The sequence below is a fragment of the Podarcis pityusensis genome, assembly GCF_964106645.2.
Source record: "Podarcis pityusensis genome assembly, chromosome: 1".
In the NCBI taxonomy this organism is placed as follows: Eukaryota; Metazoa; Chordata; class Lepidosauria; order Squamata; family Lacertidae; genus Podarcis; species Podarcis pityusensis.
The window spans coordinates 58,405,989-58,423,491 of NC_138028.1; the positions used below are offsets into that span (position 1 = coordinate 58,405,989).

At 40.8% G+C, this 17,503-nt stretch overlaps 1 protein-coding gene across 6 annotated transcripts in view; it reads left to right on the plus strand.

The window, feature by feature from the left end:
• SHANK2 (SH3 and multiple ankyrin repeat domains 2) overlaps positions 1 to 17,503 on the plus strand; it is a 343,989-nt gene that overhangs the window by 119,559 nt on the left and 206,927 nt on the right. The window contains exon 1 of one of the 6 annotated variants that reach the window (XM_080982495.1): positions 12,870 to 13,097. The exons of the other annotated variants lie outside the window; for them this stretch is intronic. Coding sequence (XP_080838621.1) covers positions 13,061 to 13,097 — 37 coding nt within the window. The 5' untranslated portion in view covers positions 12,870 to 13,060. Of the gene's footprint in view, positions 1 to 12,869; positions 13,098 to 17,503 lie in introns of those variants that run through there. 6 annotated transcript variants of the gene reach the window in all.

Here is a 17,503-nt window from a genome sequence, read left to right on the forward strand (position 1 = left end):
TTTTAAAAGGTGACAGAACTGATTGCGGAAACTAATGAGGCATCTCTCTTATTAGCTGTGGCCGGCAAAATTCTTGCAAGGATCTTAGCAAACCATCTCTTAACAATATCCGAGGTGAATCTTCCTGAATCTCAAAATGGTTTTTGGCCTTCTAGGGGGACAGTGGACATGATTTTCACCACTTGACAGCTTCAAGAAAAATGCAGAGAGCAAAACCAACCCCTGTATTTGGCGTTTACTGACCTGACTAAGGCTTTTGGCACTGTAAGTCGTAATGCCCTGTGGACTGTCCTTCTGAAAATTGGTTGGCCAGATAAATATTTGAACATCATTCAGCTCCTCCATGATAATATGACCTCAACAATTGCAGATACCAATGGCTCTCAAAGTAAACCATTCACAGTGGGATCAGGTGTTAAACAGGGTTGTGTTATTGCCCCAACTCTATTCATGATTTTCATTGCCATGATCCTATACTTTGTCGAAAGGAAAGTCCCCCTGGAGTAGAAATCCTATATCGAACAGATGGAAAGCTCTTCAATCTGAGCAGGCTGAAAGCAAAGAGTAAGGTTACCATAACTTCCATCATAGAGCTTCAGTATGCTGATGACAACTTAGTGTGTGTATGCTCAGAGGATGACCTCCCAACCATCCTAAATATCTTCGCAGAAGCTTACGAGAAGCTTGGCCTATCGCTCAGCGTCCAAAAAACCAAAGTGCTGCACCAACAAGTACAAAATAACCCCTCTGCAGCGCCACTGGTGTAACATTGGAGAATGTCAAGCACTTCTCCTACCTGGGCAGTTATCTTTCCACAAGGGCCGACATTGATGGCAAAATCCAGCACTGCCTGAACTCTGCAAGTGCAGCTTTCTCCTGATTGAAGTGCAGAGTGTTTGAGAACCAGGAAACCAAAATGCTTGTTTACAAAGCAATTGTACTATCAACCTTACTGTATGCTTGTGAAACATGGACCACTTATAAATGCCGTCTCCAACTCCTTGAAAGATTCCATCAACGATGTCTCTGAAAAAATTTACGCATCACTTGGGAAGACAGGCAAACTAATACCAGTGTACTGGAAGAAGCAAAGATCACCAGTGTTAAAGTAATAATTCTTCAACATCAACTTCGTTGGACTGGTCATGTTGTTCAGATGCCTGATTATCATCTTCCAAAGCAACTACTCTCTTCCGAACTTAAAAATGGAAAGCTTAATGCTGGTGGTAACAAAACAAAACAAAGGTTTTAAAGACTGTCTCAAGGCAAATTTTAAAAAATGTAGTATAAACACCAACAACTGGGAAACACTTGCCTGCAAGCACTCCAATTGGAGAACAGCCTTTACCAAAGGTGTCTTGGGCTTTGAAGACACTCGAATTCAGGACGCAAGGGAGAAATGTGCTAAGAGGAAGGCACGCTTGGCAAATCCACACCATGATCAACTCCCACCCTGAAACCTGTGTCCCCACTGTGGAAGGACATGTGGATCCAGAATTGGCCTCCACAGTCACTTATGAACTCATTGTTAAAACTGTGTTTAGGGAAGACAATCTTACTCGGCTACGAGTGACTGCCAAAGAAGAAGATTCTTTCTTAATACAATAATTTAACCTTAAGATGAACTATACATGACTGAAGTTAAAAAAATGTTTTGCACTGCTTTTCTATTGTTTGTGAAATGCTAAGCAAATTAAGACATTTGTTTAACTAGATAAGCTTTTTACTACTGCCTTAATTACAGAGAAGGAAAAAAATCTCTTTATAAAAGGAACATAAAGATCAGTGCTTTTTTTCCTGAAGGTACACAGTGGTACGTAGTATTGCCACCTGGGGGGGGGGGAGGCAGGAGGGCTCTCAAACCCTCTCAGAGCATCATACCTCCTTACCTGAGCTGGCCAAATGCTTCCTGGGCTTGGGGAAGGAGGCATGAGGCTCCAACAGGATTCTGGATGGTGTTGCAGCAAGTCATTAAGTTATTACATGCACCATCTAATAACTATATACCAAGATCTTAATGAAGTTGTTTTATGTGTAATTGTTTCACATGCAATTGGGTTGTTTTTTTTCTGGCCCCAAGGAAATTTTGCACCCAGGGCCAACTGTCCAGAGTACTGGCACATTTCTTTTCCCTAGAAACAAAGCACTGGCAAATAAAACTTCTTACGCACCTTATAATGTGATGGACTATTGCATTCCCTATTAGCATTAAATGTGCTAAGAAGTTGAATCTAGTACTGTAATGTTTCCTATTTCAAGATGCATATTAAAATACGTTTCCTGGAAAATACTGTTGCTTTACTTTGCATATATCATCTTCACTGTAGCCCACCTTCCACATACAGGTGTTTTGTTTGCTTTGTGGATACTACAGCCTTATATTCATGCTACAGTGGTTCTTAAGGCCTAAGGCTGTCAGTGATAAATTCTCTCACCTGATGTCAGGATGAATTAGAGCTGGTCATGTAGCTTTCTGCATTAATGTAAAATAGCCCTGTTACAAGAGCTGCAAGATACGCTATATCTGAGAACAGCTTCTTTGTGTTGTTCTTGGCATATAGACAGCCAGTGCAGATACTGAAACATGATGCGGTTGATGAGGAACCCTGTTCTTCACAAGCTGTAGCTTCTTGACTAAACACAAGGGAAGTCCTACATAGAATGCATTGCAGCTGTCTAATTCTGTAGTCTAATTGTTTAGAGGTTACCAATTCTGAGGTTACCAATGTCTGAAGCATAGTGATCCAAGCTATCCCAATCCAGAAACGGTTTCAGTTGTCTTACCAGACAGGTTTGCATAAGGACTCTCAGGTCTAAATGCAATGGGTGCTTCTCTACCCTGCAGCCCTCAGCTGCCCATGCCACTAACACCTGAGAGTTGCTAGGCTCCCTTATCTGGCAGCTGTAGCTGCTGTAATGGTAGCAAGGAAGATAGGAACCTTCTCCACCTTCCAACCCCACCCCTGGTCCATATTCTGCCCCACAGCTCTTCAACTTCTCCCTCCCACCTGGTGGCTGGAACACTGCTGGGTCCCCTGGAAAAATTACATGTCCTAGGATCCCTGCTGCCTGAAATTATGCTGCAATGCCTTTCCAAGAATCAGGGAAACAGAGGGGAAAAAGAGAGGAGAGAGGAAGGCTGGTTTGCCTTCCCTACTGTTGCAGTCACATCAGGTGAGAGCAGAGGAAGGATTCCCCTCTAGTTCTTCAGCTTACACTGACAAACATGAACATAGCAAATTCATGTTCCAAACTAGGTATTTATGAAGCTTAGCAGCATCACTACTTTTCTGCAACACCACATGCTATTTAATCTTATACTGCTCAAGTCCTTTGAAACAGTGCTTATGAATCTTTGGTTCTTCTGTGCTGTCACATTTACAAGTATCACTTTTATGTCCTCCCCTCCCCTCCCTTTCACTTTTGACGATTGGTCTCTCCAACACTTTTAAAATCACAACGTGTAGCATCAATAATATGTGGTAAATTAATTTGTACCACTTTGGGATCTTGTATTCAGCTTGGGAATTTATATCCTGCCTTTAAGTGGCCTATTGGCAATCAAAGCACAGCTTGCAAAAGAGATAAACAGCAAAATGGCGCAACACAGAGTTGAAAAATCCAGTTAAAAAGCATGTCTGCTTTATCCAAAAGTTCAGCTTTATTTAGTAAGGCTATTACTATGTCACCCAGTAATCAAAGTTCTCTTAGCAGCTTTCGTAAAAAAATAGTTAAAGTACAGTAATAAAACATAAGAATCACAGTATAAAAAGTGAAATACCCATAAGAGCAAATATGAGGGACTGTCAGAGATCTCCTGTCATCCAGTGATGTTGTGTAGTTTCCTGCTGCCACCTGCAGCAACTGTAATATTGTGTGTGGAAATTACTGCTCCGCTTCCCTCTAGTGCTTCATTTCCACCTGCAGCCTTCAGAGGGAGAAAATATGCTCCTTTGCGGTCCCTAGCCCCAAGGTATGGGGCCCTTGCCCAAGGCAAGACTGCTCCCTCTTGATGGTCATGTTCTTTGTCCATTCCCTGCCTCTTCAGGAAACCTCTTCTCTGTTACGTTGAATCTTCTGTGCCAATATCAGTGCTTTGGGTAAAATATTTTCTCCTTAGAGACGTTTGGGCCAGTTAAGCAGGGAGCATATAAGCGTCTGTTTGTCTGTCCTTCCAGACCCTCCAAGTGTCCCTATTTTCCAGGGACATCCCTGATTTAGAGAAGTCGTCCTGGTTTCTGATTTGATCTTGGAATGTCCCTATTTTCATTGGAGAAATGTTGGAGGGTATGGAGTTACCTGACACCCGAGCCGTCTGAAGGCAATCCCACACAGGGAAGTTTTCTAATGTTTAATGGTTTATTATGTTATCATAAGGGACACAGGTGGCACTGTGGTCTAAACCACTGAGCCTCTTGGGCTTGCCAATCAGAAGGTTGGCAGTTCGAATCCCCATGACGGGGTGAGCTCCTGTTGCTCGGTCCCAGCTCCTGCCAACCTAGCAGTTCGAAAGCAAACCAAAAAGTGCAAGTAGATAAATAGGTACCGCTGTGGCGGGGAAGGTAAACTGTGTTTCCGCGCGCTGCTCTGGTTTCACGGCTTAGTCATGTTGGCCACATGACCCGGAAAAACTGCCTGCGGACAAATGCCGGCTCCCTCGGCCTGTATAGCAAGATGAGCACCGCAACCCCAGAGTCGTCTGCGACTGGACTTAACTGTCAGGGGTTCTTTACCTTTTTATGTTATCATATATATTGTTATCATATATACTGGGCAACCCAGTAAGATGTGTGGGGTATAAATACTAAAAGTAGCATTATGGAATGGGACATCCCTATTTTCATTAGATAAATGTTGGAGGGTATGTCTTTCCAACTACTCTCCTTGTAAGCTATTGGCTCTTTCTCTGTGTTTCTTGTGTGTTGTGGGAATGGTGACAGAAGACATGCCCCCTGCTTGGCCTACATGGATTGGCTCCCTCCATTTCTGTGTGGTACGCAGGCATTGTCAACAGCTTGGGCCCTGATTAAGGAGGCGCTGTTGGGAGTTTCCAGTGATGTTTTTGTCCTTTTTGTCTTTTCTGGTCTTGCGGGCTTTCCCCTGCTTTCCTGGGCTGAGCACGCATTGTAGCAGTCTATCTCTCGTCCTGGCTCTGCAAGTTACAGCTTGATCCCATCTATGCCTGCAGGGATAGATGTTGCCATGGAACTGTTATATTAATCCATTTTAACTTAATAAATTGGTAGTATATTGTTGTTAAAGATGGTTACATAGTATACAGTTTGAGCCAAAAATATATGTAACTGCTGATAGAATAATTTTTTCTGATATTACATGCTCACACATATAATTGCCAGTTTAACAAATAGGAATGTAAAACCTCAAGAATCTTGTGGAACAATTGGTTTTTGTAAATTGAAAGAGACAAAGTTGTCACCGAACTCCTAATTTTATTCCATTTAATGGCACTCATAATTCTACCTTTCTCACAACAGTGCATTGAATTTACACATGAATTAATAGAAATTGTCTCTCCCACTTATGAAGATTTTAGGAGGAAGCAGGAAATTATTCAAGGTAATATGTATGCCAAGTCATTTTTATATCAGGTTTGCATTGGGTCCTTTTGCTGATTATTGCTGTCCTATTCTTGTTTATAAAGTAATCTTTCCAGGTGTGTTATATTTGCAGCATCTTGAATCTAACGATTTGCAGGCCAAAATAAAAAGCAGACAAAAGGAAAAGAAGAAAAAATGCATATAGCAAAATGCAAATCATAGTGCCTCCTACTATAAATAGGTACAATTTCAATTCAGTTATTCATCCATCCCAGCGTATCTTCACTTCCTCCTTCTCTCAATGGGGCTGACCGTATAGAACATTACAAATGCTACCAACACCTCCATATTTGTACAAAAAGAACCCCGCATTACTGCTGTGATATTCTTTTTTTAATCTTCTGTTATTTATACAAGTATGATTCATTAGCAGTTATTTTAGCAAAGGAGAATTGCAGCCTACTAATACAATTTAAAACACTCTTATTTTGAGGACCAAAAAGAGCATCATCTCATTACTTTTCTTCCTCTCAGATTTTTTTTTATAAAGAAAAGATGTTGAAAGATCTTTTGACTATAACCTGATGGATTTTTTTTAATTAAAAAAACTCCTGTTTCTGAAAAACCAGGTATTTTCTCCTCCTTCTCCTCCTCCATTTGTCCTTAAGCCTCCTTTCTCTTTGATAGAGCTTACCAAGAAAGTGAATTTGTACAAAGCTCTGAAGAGATTTGATGCTGAAAGCTTGGGTGAGATTGATGTAAATCAATGATATAATTCACATTGGGCTAAGACAAACCATGGCTTAGTGCGCATGTGTGAGTTTCCAGAGAGGATGTAGCAAATTGTTTGTTCCTGGCCATTTCGCTGCTGCACTGCACTGAGGCAAGCCAGGCTTTGGCTTCACGTATCACCTAAACCTGACCTCATGGTTTAACTCTCCTGGTGAAACCCATGAGCAGTTGTTGTTGTTTAGTTGTTTAGTCGTGTCCGACTCTTCGTGACCCCATGGACCAGAGCACGCCAGGCACTCCTGTCTTCCACTGCCTCCCGCAGTTTGGTCAAACTCATGCTGGTAGCTTTAAGAACACTATCCAACCATCTCGTCCTCTGTCGTCCCCTTCTCCTTGAGCCCTCCATCTTTCCCAACATCAGGGTCTTTTCCAGGGAGTCTTCTCTTCTCATGAGGTGGCCAAAGTATTGGAGCCTCAGCTTCACGATCTGTCCTTCCATTGAGCACTCAGGGTTGATTTCCTTAAGAATGGATAGGTTTGATCTTCTTGCAGTCCATGGGACTCTCAAGAGCCTCCTCCAGCACCACAATTCAAAAGCATCAATTCTTCGGCGATCAGTCTTCTTTATGGTCCAGCTCTCACTTCCATACATCACTACTGGGAAAACCATAGCTTTTACTATAAGGACCTTTGTTGGCAAGGTGATGTCTCTACTTTTTAAGATGCTGTCTAGGTTTGTCATTGCTTTTCTCCCAAGAAGCAGATGTCTTTTAATTTCATGACTGCTGTCAGCATCTGCAGTGATCATGGAGCCCAAGAAAATAAAATCTCTCACTGCCTCCATTTCTTCTATTTGCCAGGAGGTGATGGGCCCAGTGGCCATGATCTTCGTTTTTTTGATGTTGAGCTTCAGACCATATTTTGTGCTCTCCTCTTTCACCCTCATTAAAAGGTTCTTTAATTCCTCCTCACTTTCTGCCATCAAGGTTGTGTCATCTGCATATCTGAGGTTGTTGATATCTGAGGGGGTTGGACTCGATGACCCTTGTGGTCTCTTCCAACTCTATGATTCTATGATTCTATGATTCTTCCGGCAATCTTAATTCCGGTTTGGGATTCTTCTAGTCCAGCCTTTCGCATGATGAATTCTGCATATAAGTTAAATAAGCAGGGAGACAATATACAGCCTTGTTGTACTCCTTTCCCAATTTTGAACCAATCAGTTGTTCCATATCCAGTTCTAACTGTAGCTTCTTGTCAACACATAGAGATTTCTCAGGAGACAGATGAGGTGACCAGGCACTCCCATTTCTTTAAGAACTTGCCATAGTTTGCCTTAGCTCAGCACAGAGCAACAGTGGAATGACAGGAGAGGAATAAAGGAGTTCTCCCACCCACCCTACTACCACCATCCTTAGCTTAGGAGAGAAGAAGGTACAGCAAACTTAAGTAAGCTTCTTTAAAAGGGTATGAAAGAACATCATAGCAGGCAGCAGGCTGCTTCATTTCATTTCCTTCCTTGTGTGGTGATGGCAGCTCTGTCTTCTGAGTCACATCTGTTCTTGCCACTGAGGAAGGTAGACCCACTTGTTTAGGGTTTGGTGCATGATTTGCAACGAGGAGCGCAAATTTCTATTAGATGTGTACAAAAATTACTGTGGTGGGAAACAGAAAGCTTTATTGAAAGGCTGGATTGAAATATTATTTTTCTATGCTGTACATTTTGTTTGAATATAAATAGGTGTATAAGTGGGTTGCGTTTTGGGTTAAACCACTGGGCCGCTTGGGCTTGCTGATCGAAAGGTCGGCGGTTCGAATCCCCGCAACGGGGTGAGCTCCCGTTGTTCGGTCCCAGCTCCTGCCAACGTAGCAGTTCAAAAGCATGCAGTGCAAGTAGATAAATAGATACCGCTCCGGCAGGAAGGTAAACGGTGTTTCTGTGCACTGCTCTGGTTTCGCCAGAAGCGGCTTAAATCATGCTGGCCACATGACCTCGAAAAACTGTCTGCGGAAGCAGACAAACGCCGGCTCCCTTGGTCTGTAAAGCGAGATGAGTGCCGCAACCCCAGAGTCGTTTGTGACTGGATTAATTGTCAGGGGTCCCTTTACCTTTACCCTTTAGGTGTATAAGTATAAGAATGCAGACTTCCACCCTCCTCCCAAAGGTTACTGTAAGGTGAGCATCTGCACAAACTGGCAGTCTGCTGCCACCAAGCATACTAAATGATCATTTTATCAGTGCCTGTTTACCAATTGCATCTTCTGTACGAAAGTTCTTCTAAATATGTTCTGTGAGAAAGTTGCAGATGTTTAAGATGGCTTTCAGCAATCTACCATGGAGAGGTTTAGGCACACTAGTCATTATACACTGTTTTCATGACTACAAAAGATACAAGGCATAGGAAACAGTAGTACTAATATGCAAGACCTGAAATTGTACATCTCATCTAAAATTGGTACTAGTTCAATTAATTTATGTATGTACGTACGCATGTAATTAATGAGAATAAGCTTCAGGTTTCATGTGTTTAGGTTGAAGAAGACTAGCTACTTCACCCAAAAAAGAACACCAGGAAGTAGCTTTTCCAAACCATGCCAAAACAATGCAGAATTTTCTGCTTTTCTGTGAAAGCTCACTTCAGATTTACTGGTTGGTAGCAACAGTGACACTCTGGCCACACAGAATGGAAAATATGGAGACTTATCCCTCCCTCCCCTCTCCAACTCCTGTTGCACTGCGTCAGCATATAAGAACAATGGGCAGTATCAGTAGTCCTTACGGGAGGAAAAGACTCCCTCTCCCCCACATCTGAAGTGCCAGTTTTGCTGCTTGTCCAGTGAACAAGTAGGGTTTATAGGGAAGGTGCATGGTGTTTGGAGGATCTGAGGCTGGGTGAGTGAGTGGAGACTGGAGCTGGATTTGTCTAGGTAGGATGGGTCAGTCTAGGAATTCTTCCATGGTTTGGATTTAAATTCAAGCTGGAGAAATATTTGAGGCCACCAGTGTCCACCTCTTATTTGAGGTGAGCATTGTGAGCCCCTGAAATGTGTATCCAAGTCACAGGATTATGGTTTTTGCCGGCATCAGCAAAATGTAGTGGGTGTCTGGAGGATTATGGTAGATTATTTGCTTATAAGACTCTTCCTCTTTAGTACTACATGCTGCTTACAGCCATAAGAACAGTGCTACGCTTTGAAATAAAATTGACTCTGCCAACACTTGGAATCACAGATGCTTTGCCCTGTTATTTACCAACCAGGCTTAAATGCAAAACTAAAACAATATGACATGCAATCAAGCCACACAAATAAATTTTGAGCACTTTCATTGAAAAGATATTAAAAGGCCTCAGTTTTTTAATACACGAACAATGACAATGGAGGTAGAGTCTACACAGCAACAGGTATGGGGTAGGGTGGATGAATGCTCATTAATATCTCAAGTGGTTAGTTTCCTTGCACACCAGCTCTCTCCCTTACCTTTATTGTCATCTTTCCTAGTAGCAGACCTGCCCTCCCCAACACTAGCATCGCTGCAGCTTACCAGGATGGGGTTGGGGCGACACTGTGTGGGCCTGCAGGCAGAGTCACAGCAAATGGCTGCCTTGAAAAATTGTAAGATTTAAAGGCTTGGGGAGATTAAAGGGTCTTTGTATGGTGACTAAAGGTCATTAAATTTGGCATCAGAAGATTTTCCCCGGGGGAGAACATTACAAAAGAAAAGCGTAAATGCTAAAAAGGCCCTTTCCCTGATCACTGGCGCTATGTGTACCAAGTTAAGACCTCAAAAGATGATATTAACAATTGGCCAGATTCATGTAGGAACTGGTGGATGGATGATATATATGTATGTGTGCTTAATTAATTTAGTTCATTTATCAATTTTTCATATTTCAACAGAAATCTCTTCACTGGTTTACATATCCAAAGTAAAGGGAGTGAAAAACACACAAAACCAATACAAATTCAGACCCAAACAACATTACTACCAATGCCACCACTACTGCTACTATTAAGAACCCCATATCTCAGTAAAATAATACAATAACAATAAATATATCTAAATAACATTCATAAGTAAAATATCTATGAATCACAAAATGAACATATGCACAGTTGCATAAAATAGGGTTGCCATATTTCAAAAAGTGAAAATTTGGACACAAAAGTTAAGGCCAAATCTTGAGCTTTTGGGGGGGGGGGGGGTTGAGGGGCAAAGTTTTTGAGCTTTTTTTTAGGAAATTCACCAAAAAACCCAAAACTTTTGATGGGTTGCCATACACCTGGGTTTTCCTGGACATTGCTACCAATTTTCGGAAATTCTGCCAGGATGCTATTTTCGACGGCAGTTAATCTGTGGTGTGTTACAGGAGACAATTTTATCCACAATTTAATGTTATTTTCAGACTTCCCTCAACCTTCTGAAACAAATTTGGGGAGAGTGCATGGCCTGCATGGGGGACAAGTTTTCCGCAGACATTTAATTTGTACATTTATTTGTACATTTGTTTATAAAATGTATAGATTCCCCCCTTTATTTTGATAATTTTATTCTGTTTACTGTTATAAAGGGCTTTAATTGCTGTTTTAAGTAATATTTTGGGCCATTTTATGTAAATAACTAAGATGATTTTTTAAGTGACATATAAATTTGGAGGTTTTTTAAATTTAAAATACACACAGCTTTGGTAGGTGGTTCTTTTCTGAAGTCATTATGTGGGCATTAGATAACGTAGGCATGGTTAGTTGGGGAGAAATACATAGCTATTTCTGTTTCTTCAAAATTGAGATGAGTGTGGCTTCCTCAGGAAAGTGGCAGTCCCAGACACCTACCTAAATTGTGAGACACAGAGGGCAAGAACTGCATGTGCACATGTCCGACAAATAATAAGGGAGTTTTCACACATTTGACAGTGCAGATGATGCCTATGTATATTTGTGCTCTCCTACTTTCCCAGGCTAGGCTATGTGTATTTCGTCAAAAATAAGTTGTTGATTAAAATCATTTTGCTGAATTTTATGTGTGTTCAGACCCTTGAAGCCTAAAAACTACTACTTCTAGAGGATGGTGCTTTTTTATATTACCAACAACATAAATGCTGTAATACTAACTGAATCCTAAATTGTTTTCATAACTTATTTATGCTGGCTAACTCTTTGCAGCTATTTTATCAAAAGCGAAAGAAGGTAGAATTTAGCTTAGCGGCTCTTATTTCCATTTATTTTTTTATTCATGAAAGAGTTATTCTTAGCAAGAAAACGAGTTGCACACTTTTAAAAGCAGATACCTTGCCAACAGCAGGCAAATACTGTTGCAGTGGAACTAGGAACTATTATTAGTAAATGTATCCATTTATTCAAGTTTAGGGCAAATGCTACCAGACCACAAATTAGATTCTGTACATGAGCGGTTTCCAATTAGGGTTCCGTAGACCCCTGGGGTCCGCAAAATACACCCAGGGGGTCTTCGGCCTCATCCCTTGCCTCCCCCCAACTAATTTTTTGTCATTTATGCATGGTAATATCACACATTTTACGGTCTGTTTTTAGTATACCCAAAATCCTTTGCTTATTAGGGGCTAGCCAGTGTTTTGTTCAAAAAATTGCTTTGCAGAGGTAACTACCATAGAGTTATAAAAATTTTCAGAAGTAGGGGGTCCGTGGCTTGGCTTTTGAAAAATAGGGAGTCCTCAGTAATTGGCTAATTGGGAACCACTGCTGTACATGATACTTCTGAAATTTTCACACCTTTTGATATAATTCTGCCTTCGTTTTGTGATTTCTTAAATGCAGCGTGCTACTTCTAATATTCTATAAACATAAAGAGACACATTCCTTCCTAACATCGCTGGTATTTCAGATAAGTATTTCTAGGATTGGGCTGTTAGGAGCTTTTGCACAGGTGCGTATAAAAGCCACCAAACAACGCTTTTCAAAAGCTGTGGTAATTCTAATAATAAGGCATATTTTTAAGTAGCTGTGTGAAATTGTAAGGTTTCCATTCTTACAGTGGAAGTATGGAAAGTCTACATTTTAGTTGAATAAAATTTCCATAAAGTGGGTAAGGGTAAGAAGCAATTGTACTTTAAAAACAAAACAAAACGTGACTGTCTGTTTTGTTCCGATGTTTAGGTAGGGTGTGAAACTTGGAAGCAGTTAATTATATACCAGCAGGGATGAACCAATAGAGTCTAGAAGGCAATTCTAGAAACTGGCATATAAGTACTGAAAAGCATTTTAGGTGTAAATGCTGAGATTCAGCTTCATGAGCTCCCGCCTCTTCCAAGACTTCCCCTTTAGCCTGTGTAATGCTGCCATGAGATAAGATGAATGATTCCTCTCCCTCCTCCTCCCCCTTCTCCAAATGCTAATTTTGACCCAACTCGGCCTGCCCTGCTTCTCCTTGCCTCAGTCATCCCTGTTCTCCTACACATAAACATCTCAGTTACAAAAGCAGGAGATCGTTTGAAAGACTCTGTGTCGATGGTGTTCACATGACTAATACTATGAAAGATAGCAAGGTTTTTTGAGCAGCACCAGTCTAAGCACAGTTGGCTCACAGCTGACAGACAGAATGTGGGGTGGGCTTTGTCACCAGAACGCTGGGTACTGCATGCCCAGCTATGCTTGTAGTTATACAGTGCCCAGTAACCTGCTGCTTATGTCAGGTTGCAGGCAGTTAAAACACATAGAAACTGGGTAGCTTTTATTCCTTTTCATCTCAGCAAAGGTTATATAATGAGGGGATTGCTGCTAAAGTAAAAAGGAAAATGAAGTCTTTGTTAAATGCCTTAACAAAGAAAGAAGGTAAGCACTGAACGCAAAGCACTTGACGCTGGAGGACTGCTATTTTCTTCTGCATGCTTAATATGATCTGCTTAGTTACTGTATAATTATTCTAAGTTCTTTCCGTATCTTTTCCAGAATTCCTTTATGTTGGGTTGTCCTTTTAGACAACTCATTATAAGAGCGGGGTGTGACTTTGTTCGTTTTAGTTTATATCAGAGAAGTCTTGTGTTCCTTTCACAGGGGGAAAGCTCTGTATTTGAGTAAGGAGAAGCGATTTCTTAGGTTTATATTACTATTGAATGCTCATGAGTGTTTCCTTCAGATGTATGCAGTTTGATGAAAACATTCCAGTAGATTATGAAACAACGTGTTTTTTAAATTCATACGGGGTGGTACTTTGAAGCATGCTGCTGGTTCTCGCATCAATTCACCTAAAAGCTTTGCTGTATAATTATATTTTATTAAATAAATGAGTATATACAGTATATGGAAATCTATTCAGGAGAGCTTAAAACATGTACTTTCTGTTTTGATAGAAAAGGGGATTTTTTGGGGAGGTGGGATACAATTACATTAGTTATTGTAAACGAAACATGAATCGTATCAAATGTATCTACCCACTTGCAGCATGCAAACTGATATAGGGAAAAGGTGAGAAAGCACTTGCATAGTTGGAGTTGGTTGTTTATGTCACTAATTATCCATATAACATTCCTGGCATTTGCAGCTTCTAATAAAAAAGTCACTAATTAAAAGCTGCTCTTCAAACCAATGCTTTGTTAACATCAAGTAGAAATTAACTCATTATTTAAAGCCCCTTACACTTACCATCTGATAAGAGGAAAGAGGTTGTGTAAAATGTAGAAATCACTTTGGTCTGGCTCTGTTTCTCCTGAAACCTGTGAGTCCCAAACAGAGACAGCTACACTATACTGTCTACAAGCATGTTTTATTGAAGTGTTTGGAGAAATGTGATTTTCTTTTTCGTTTGCTCTCTGCTTAAGCTAAGATCCTTCCATTGATTTCAGTGTGACAGAATAAAATTAAATACCAGCACTCTGAGTTAAATGCTTTGTAAGGCAGAATTAATGTTTATAGGGTAAGTATTGTACCACACAGATTTGAAATGTTGTTATCAGTAATATTTTTGGTATTTTGGTGATATAAATTCCAAGGGCCTTTACCTAGATACGGCGTTTGAAATCTCGTGTAACATAACGCATTTAGTTATGTAAAGAAATATATATTGTTCAAAGGGACCACGTGTATTTAAATGGATGATCAGTAGGGCAATAAAAAAGTACAGTGAAGGGTGTGTTTTTTATAGCGTACATGAGCATGCATTATGGGACCAACATGTTTTCCTTAACCTCAGTTTTGGCCTAAGTGTTAAAATTTTTGAGCCATGTAGTTTTTAGTTATTTATTTATATATTTATACCCTACCTTTTGGCTTGGTAGGCCTGCACACGTACAAGCAAGGATACATTACATTTACATCAGCAAACATCATGTTTTGTTAAAATCAAAACATGAGTTGACTTGGCTAAATTGTTAAAATTAGATCTTTTTAAACTGTTCAGAGGGAAGCAAAGTAGCAATACTGATTGTAATTCACTCGTCTCATCCCTGTAAAACACATTTGTGGTTTGTTTGTTTTGTGGAATACCTTAAAATAGTATTTTCCTCATTTAAAATACATGTGAAATATTAGCATTCATTTTGAAGTATGAGGGGAAAAACACACGCTCTAAATTTAATTTTGGTAACTCAGTTCTAGCTGGTAAATGCATTCCGGCATTATTGATTCAATGGGAAAGTTGACACTGATTTCCATGGGGTATGAATTGTACCTGCTTGTTCTTATCCAGCAGAAGTCCACTCTTGTAAACATATTTCTTCATGCAGATAAGACTTAGTGCATACACAAATTCCAGCAATGTTGGAAGGGGTACTTCTCACATCAGATTTATGCACTCATCACTGCTGTTGGGGGAGGCTTTTCAATGAAGTTCATCAGAGCAACAATCACTCTTCATTTTGTCCTAACATAGGTGGCAGCCTATGACCCTCCAGATCTTGTTGGACTTCTACCACCTCAGTCTAAGCCACATGACCAATGGTGGGGGATGATGAAATCCAGCACCATCTGGAGGGCTCCTGTCCCTTGGTGTAGAGAGTGCAGAGAGAAGAATTGCACATGGGCTCCAGGAACCCCCATTGCGCAATGTACCTCTCGAGGGATATTTAGTAGAGGTTGTCGAGGCTATTTCTGTCCAGCTCATATTGTTTCTGTGAGAATGCAAACACAGGAGCAAATAAATAGTCATTTTAATTGCTTGCAGGTCTCTGGTGTCAGGTTCTGGGAATACCTTAATAAAAAACCCCCTCAAAGTATTAATATCTTTCATCCTTTTTTGACTGCCTATAAGTGAAAGTATTATGGTATCATTTTGATTTTGCTGTAAAGTGATATAGGTCATTTTAGGTTTGCTGAATCTTCAAGTCATTGTGTCACATGCAAGTCCCAGTGAAGCAACAGGATACCTTTTAAATAAACGATTCATGTGATGTTGCATCAGGGTTTCTTAATGACTGTGTGCATTGATATTTAGCTATCTATAGAAACATACATGCATAGGCCTCGTGGGCTCTTTTGCTCGTGGATATATAAAAATGGTTAAAATTATTTTCTCAAACAATACATAGCTCAACACCTCCCAGTAGCGAGAAGTGTCTGAACGTGGGGCATTTTCAGAGTGGGGAAGAGGAATTGTAGTAGTAGTCAGAGACATAATAAGACTAGCTACATATTCATTGGATTTTCCCCTTCACAAGTTTCTTATTCTTTTATTTTTATTAGGATGCGGGTGGCGCTGTGGTCTAAACCTCTGAGCCTCTTGGGCTTGCCGATCAGAAGGTCGGCGATTCAAATCCCCGTGACGGGGTGAGCTCCCGTTGCTTGGTCCCAGCTCCTGCCAACCTAGCAGTTCAAAAGCATGTGAAAAAAGTGCAAGTAGATAAATAGGTACTGCTCCGGTGGGAAGGTAAATGGTGTTTCCGTGCGCTGCTCTGGTTTCGGTGTTCCATTGCACCAGAAACGGCTTAGTCATGCTGACCACATGACCTGGGAAAAAACTCTGCAGACAAACACCTCCCTCAGCCTGTAAAGCGAGATAAGCGTCGCAACCCCAGAGTCGTCTGCGACTGGACTTAACTGTCAGGGGTCCTTTACCTTTACACTGCAACTGTGTATTCTAAATGTAGGGAATATAAGCTGCATTTACTATTATTTAACACAAAACTCAAAAGTCTTGCAGCCTGATATTGTGAGATGCTACACTGATAAATGCCTCACCGGATCAAGTGCTGGGATTCCAGTAATGGTGGAAAGCAGGAGCCCTTTTTGACCAAGAATGGTCAAGTTTGGAATTTTGAGAAGGTGCTATGGATGCCAGTCCCAAAATGGCTGCTATGGGGCAGGGCATAATGGCTACCAAATCTAAAAGAACAGGAAAAGGAGCAGGACCACAAAATGGTAGGTGAATGCCCTTCTCAATTGGGGAAAAGGTACCTATCTCAGCCATCGCTACACTTGCTCATAGAGATAAGCTTTTCACACCTTCCTTTTGTTTGGAACCAATGGGAGGGCAAACATCAAATCCTGGCATCCAGTTATAGTATATAAGTGGAGGGAGCTCAGTGTGGGAGCCAGTGCAAACAGCAACTGTACAGGAAGATTAAGGATTTTTTAAGGGGTATTTACTAAGACCTTTCACAGGTGCTATAGGAGTTACTCGTGGTCATACTGGTGATGACCCTTGGAGTAAGAGAATGACTCTCCCACACAGCAGTCTTTGGTCCAAAACTCAGTCCTAGTGCAACAGCTATCATTCTAGCTGCTTGCTTCAGATCCCCACCCACCCCATTCCATTCCACACTGTGCCTGTGTAGCCTTGTACCCTTACTGATAGCAGTAGTAGGGATTAGCAGAGTTTAGCACCAAGTACAGAATTGCTGTATAACTCTGCCCCACTTGCCAAATTTAGGATTCTGCTTCAGTTGCAGCATCCAAAACCTCTGATTGAGCAGCTTCAGCTACAGTTCTGTAAAACCTTTCAGTTCTCAGTAAACAACCTTGCATAGAGATAATCTGTGATTTGGTGGGGAATGTTTTGATTTTTAAAACTTAGTGCACTGTATGAATTTTACAGGCCATATTCTGATAATTTAGTGACAGTAATTGAAACAAATTTTAAAAACCTCCACTAAGTGTTGTGGATAAACAGACGGAAATGCATAAACACTGTGGCTTGTGTTAAAGAGGGCCACAGATTTACATAACCTTTAAGCAGCATCTTGGGTAACAAACTCTTAATTCCAAGAGCAGCATAAAATCCAATTTTGTACTTACAAAAGAGGTGA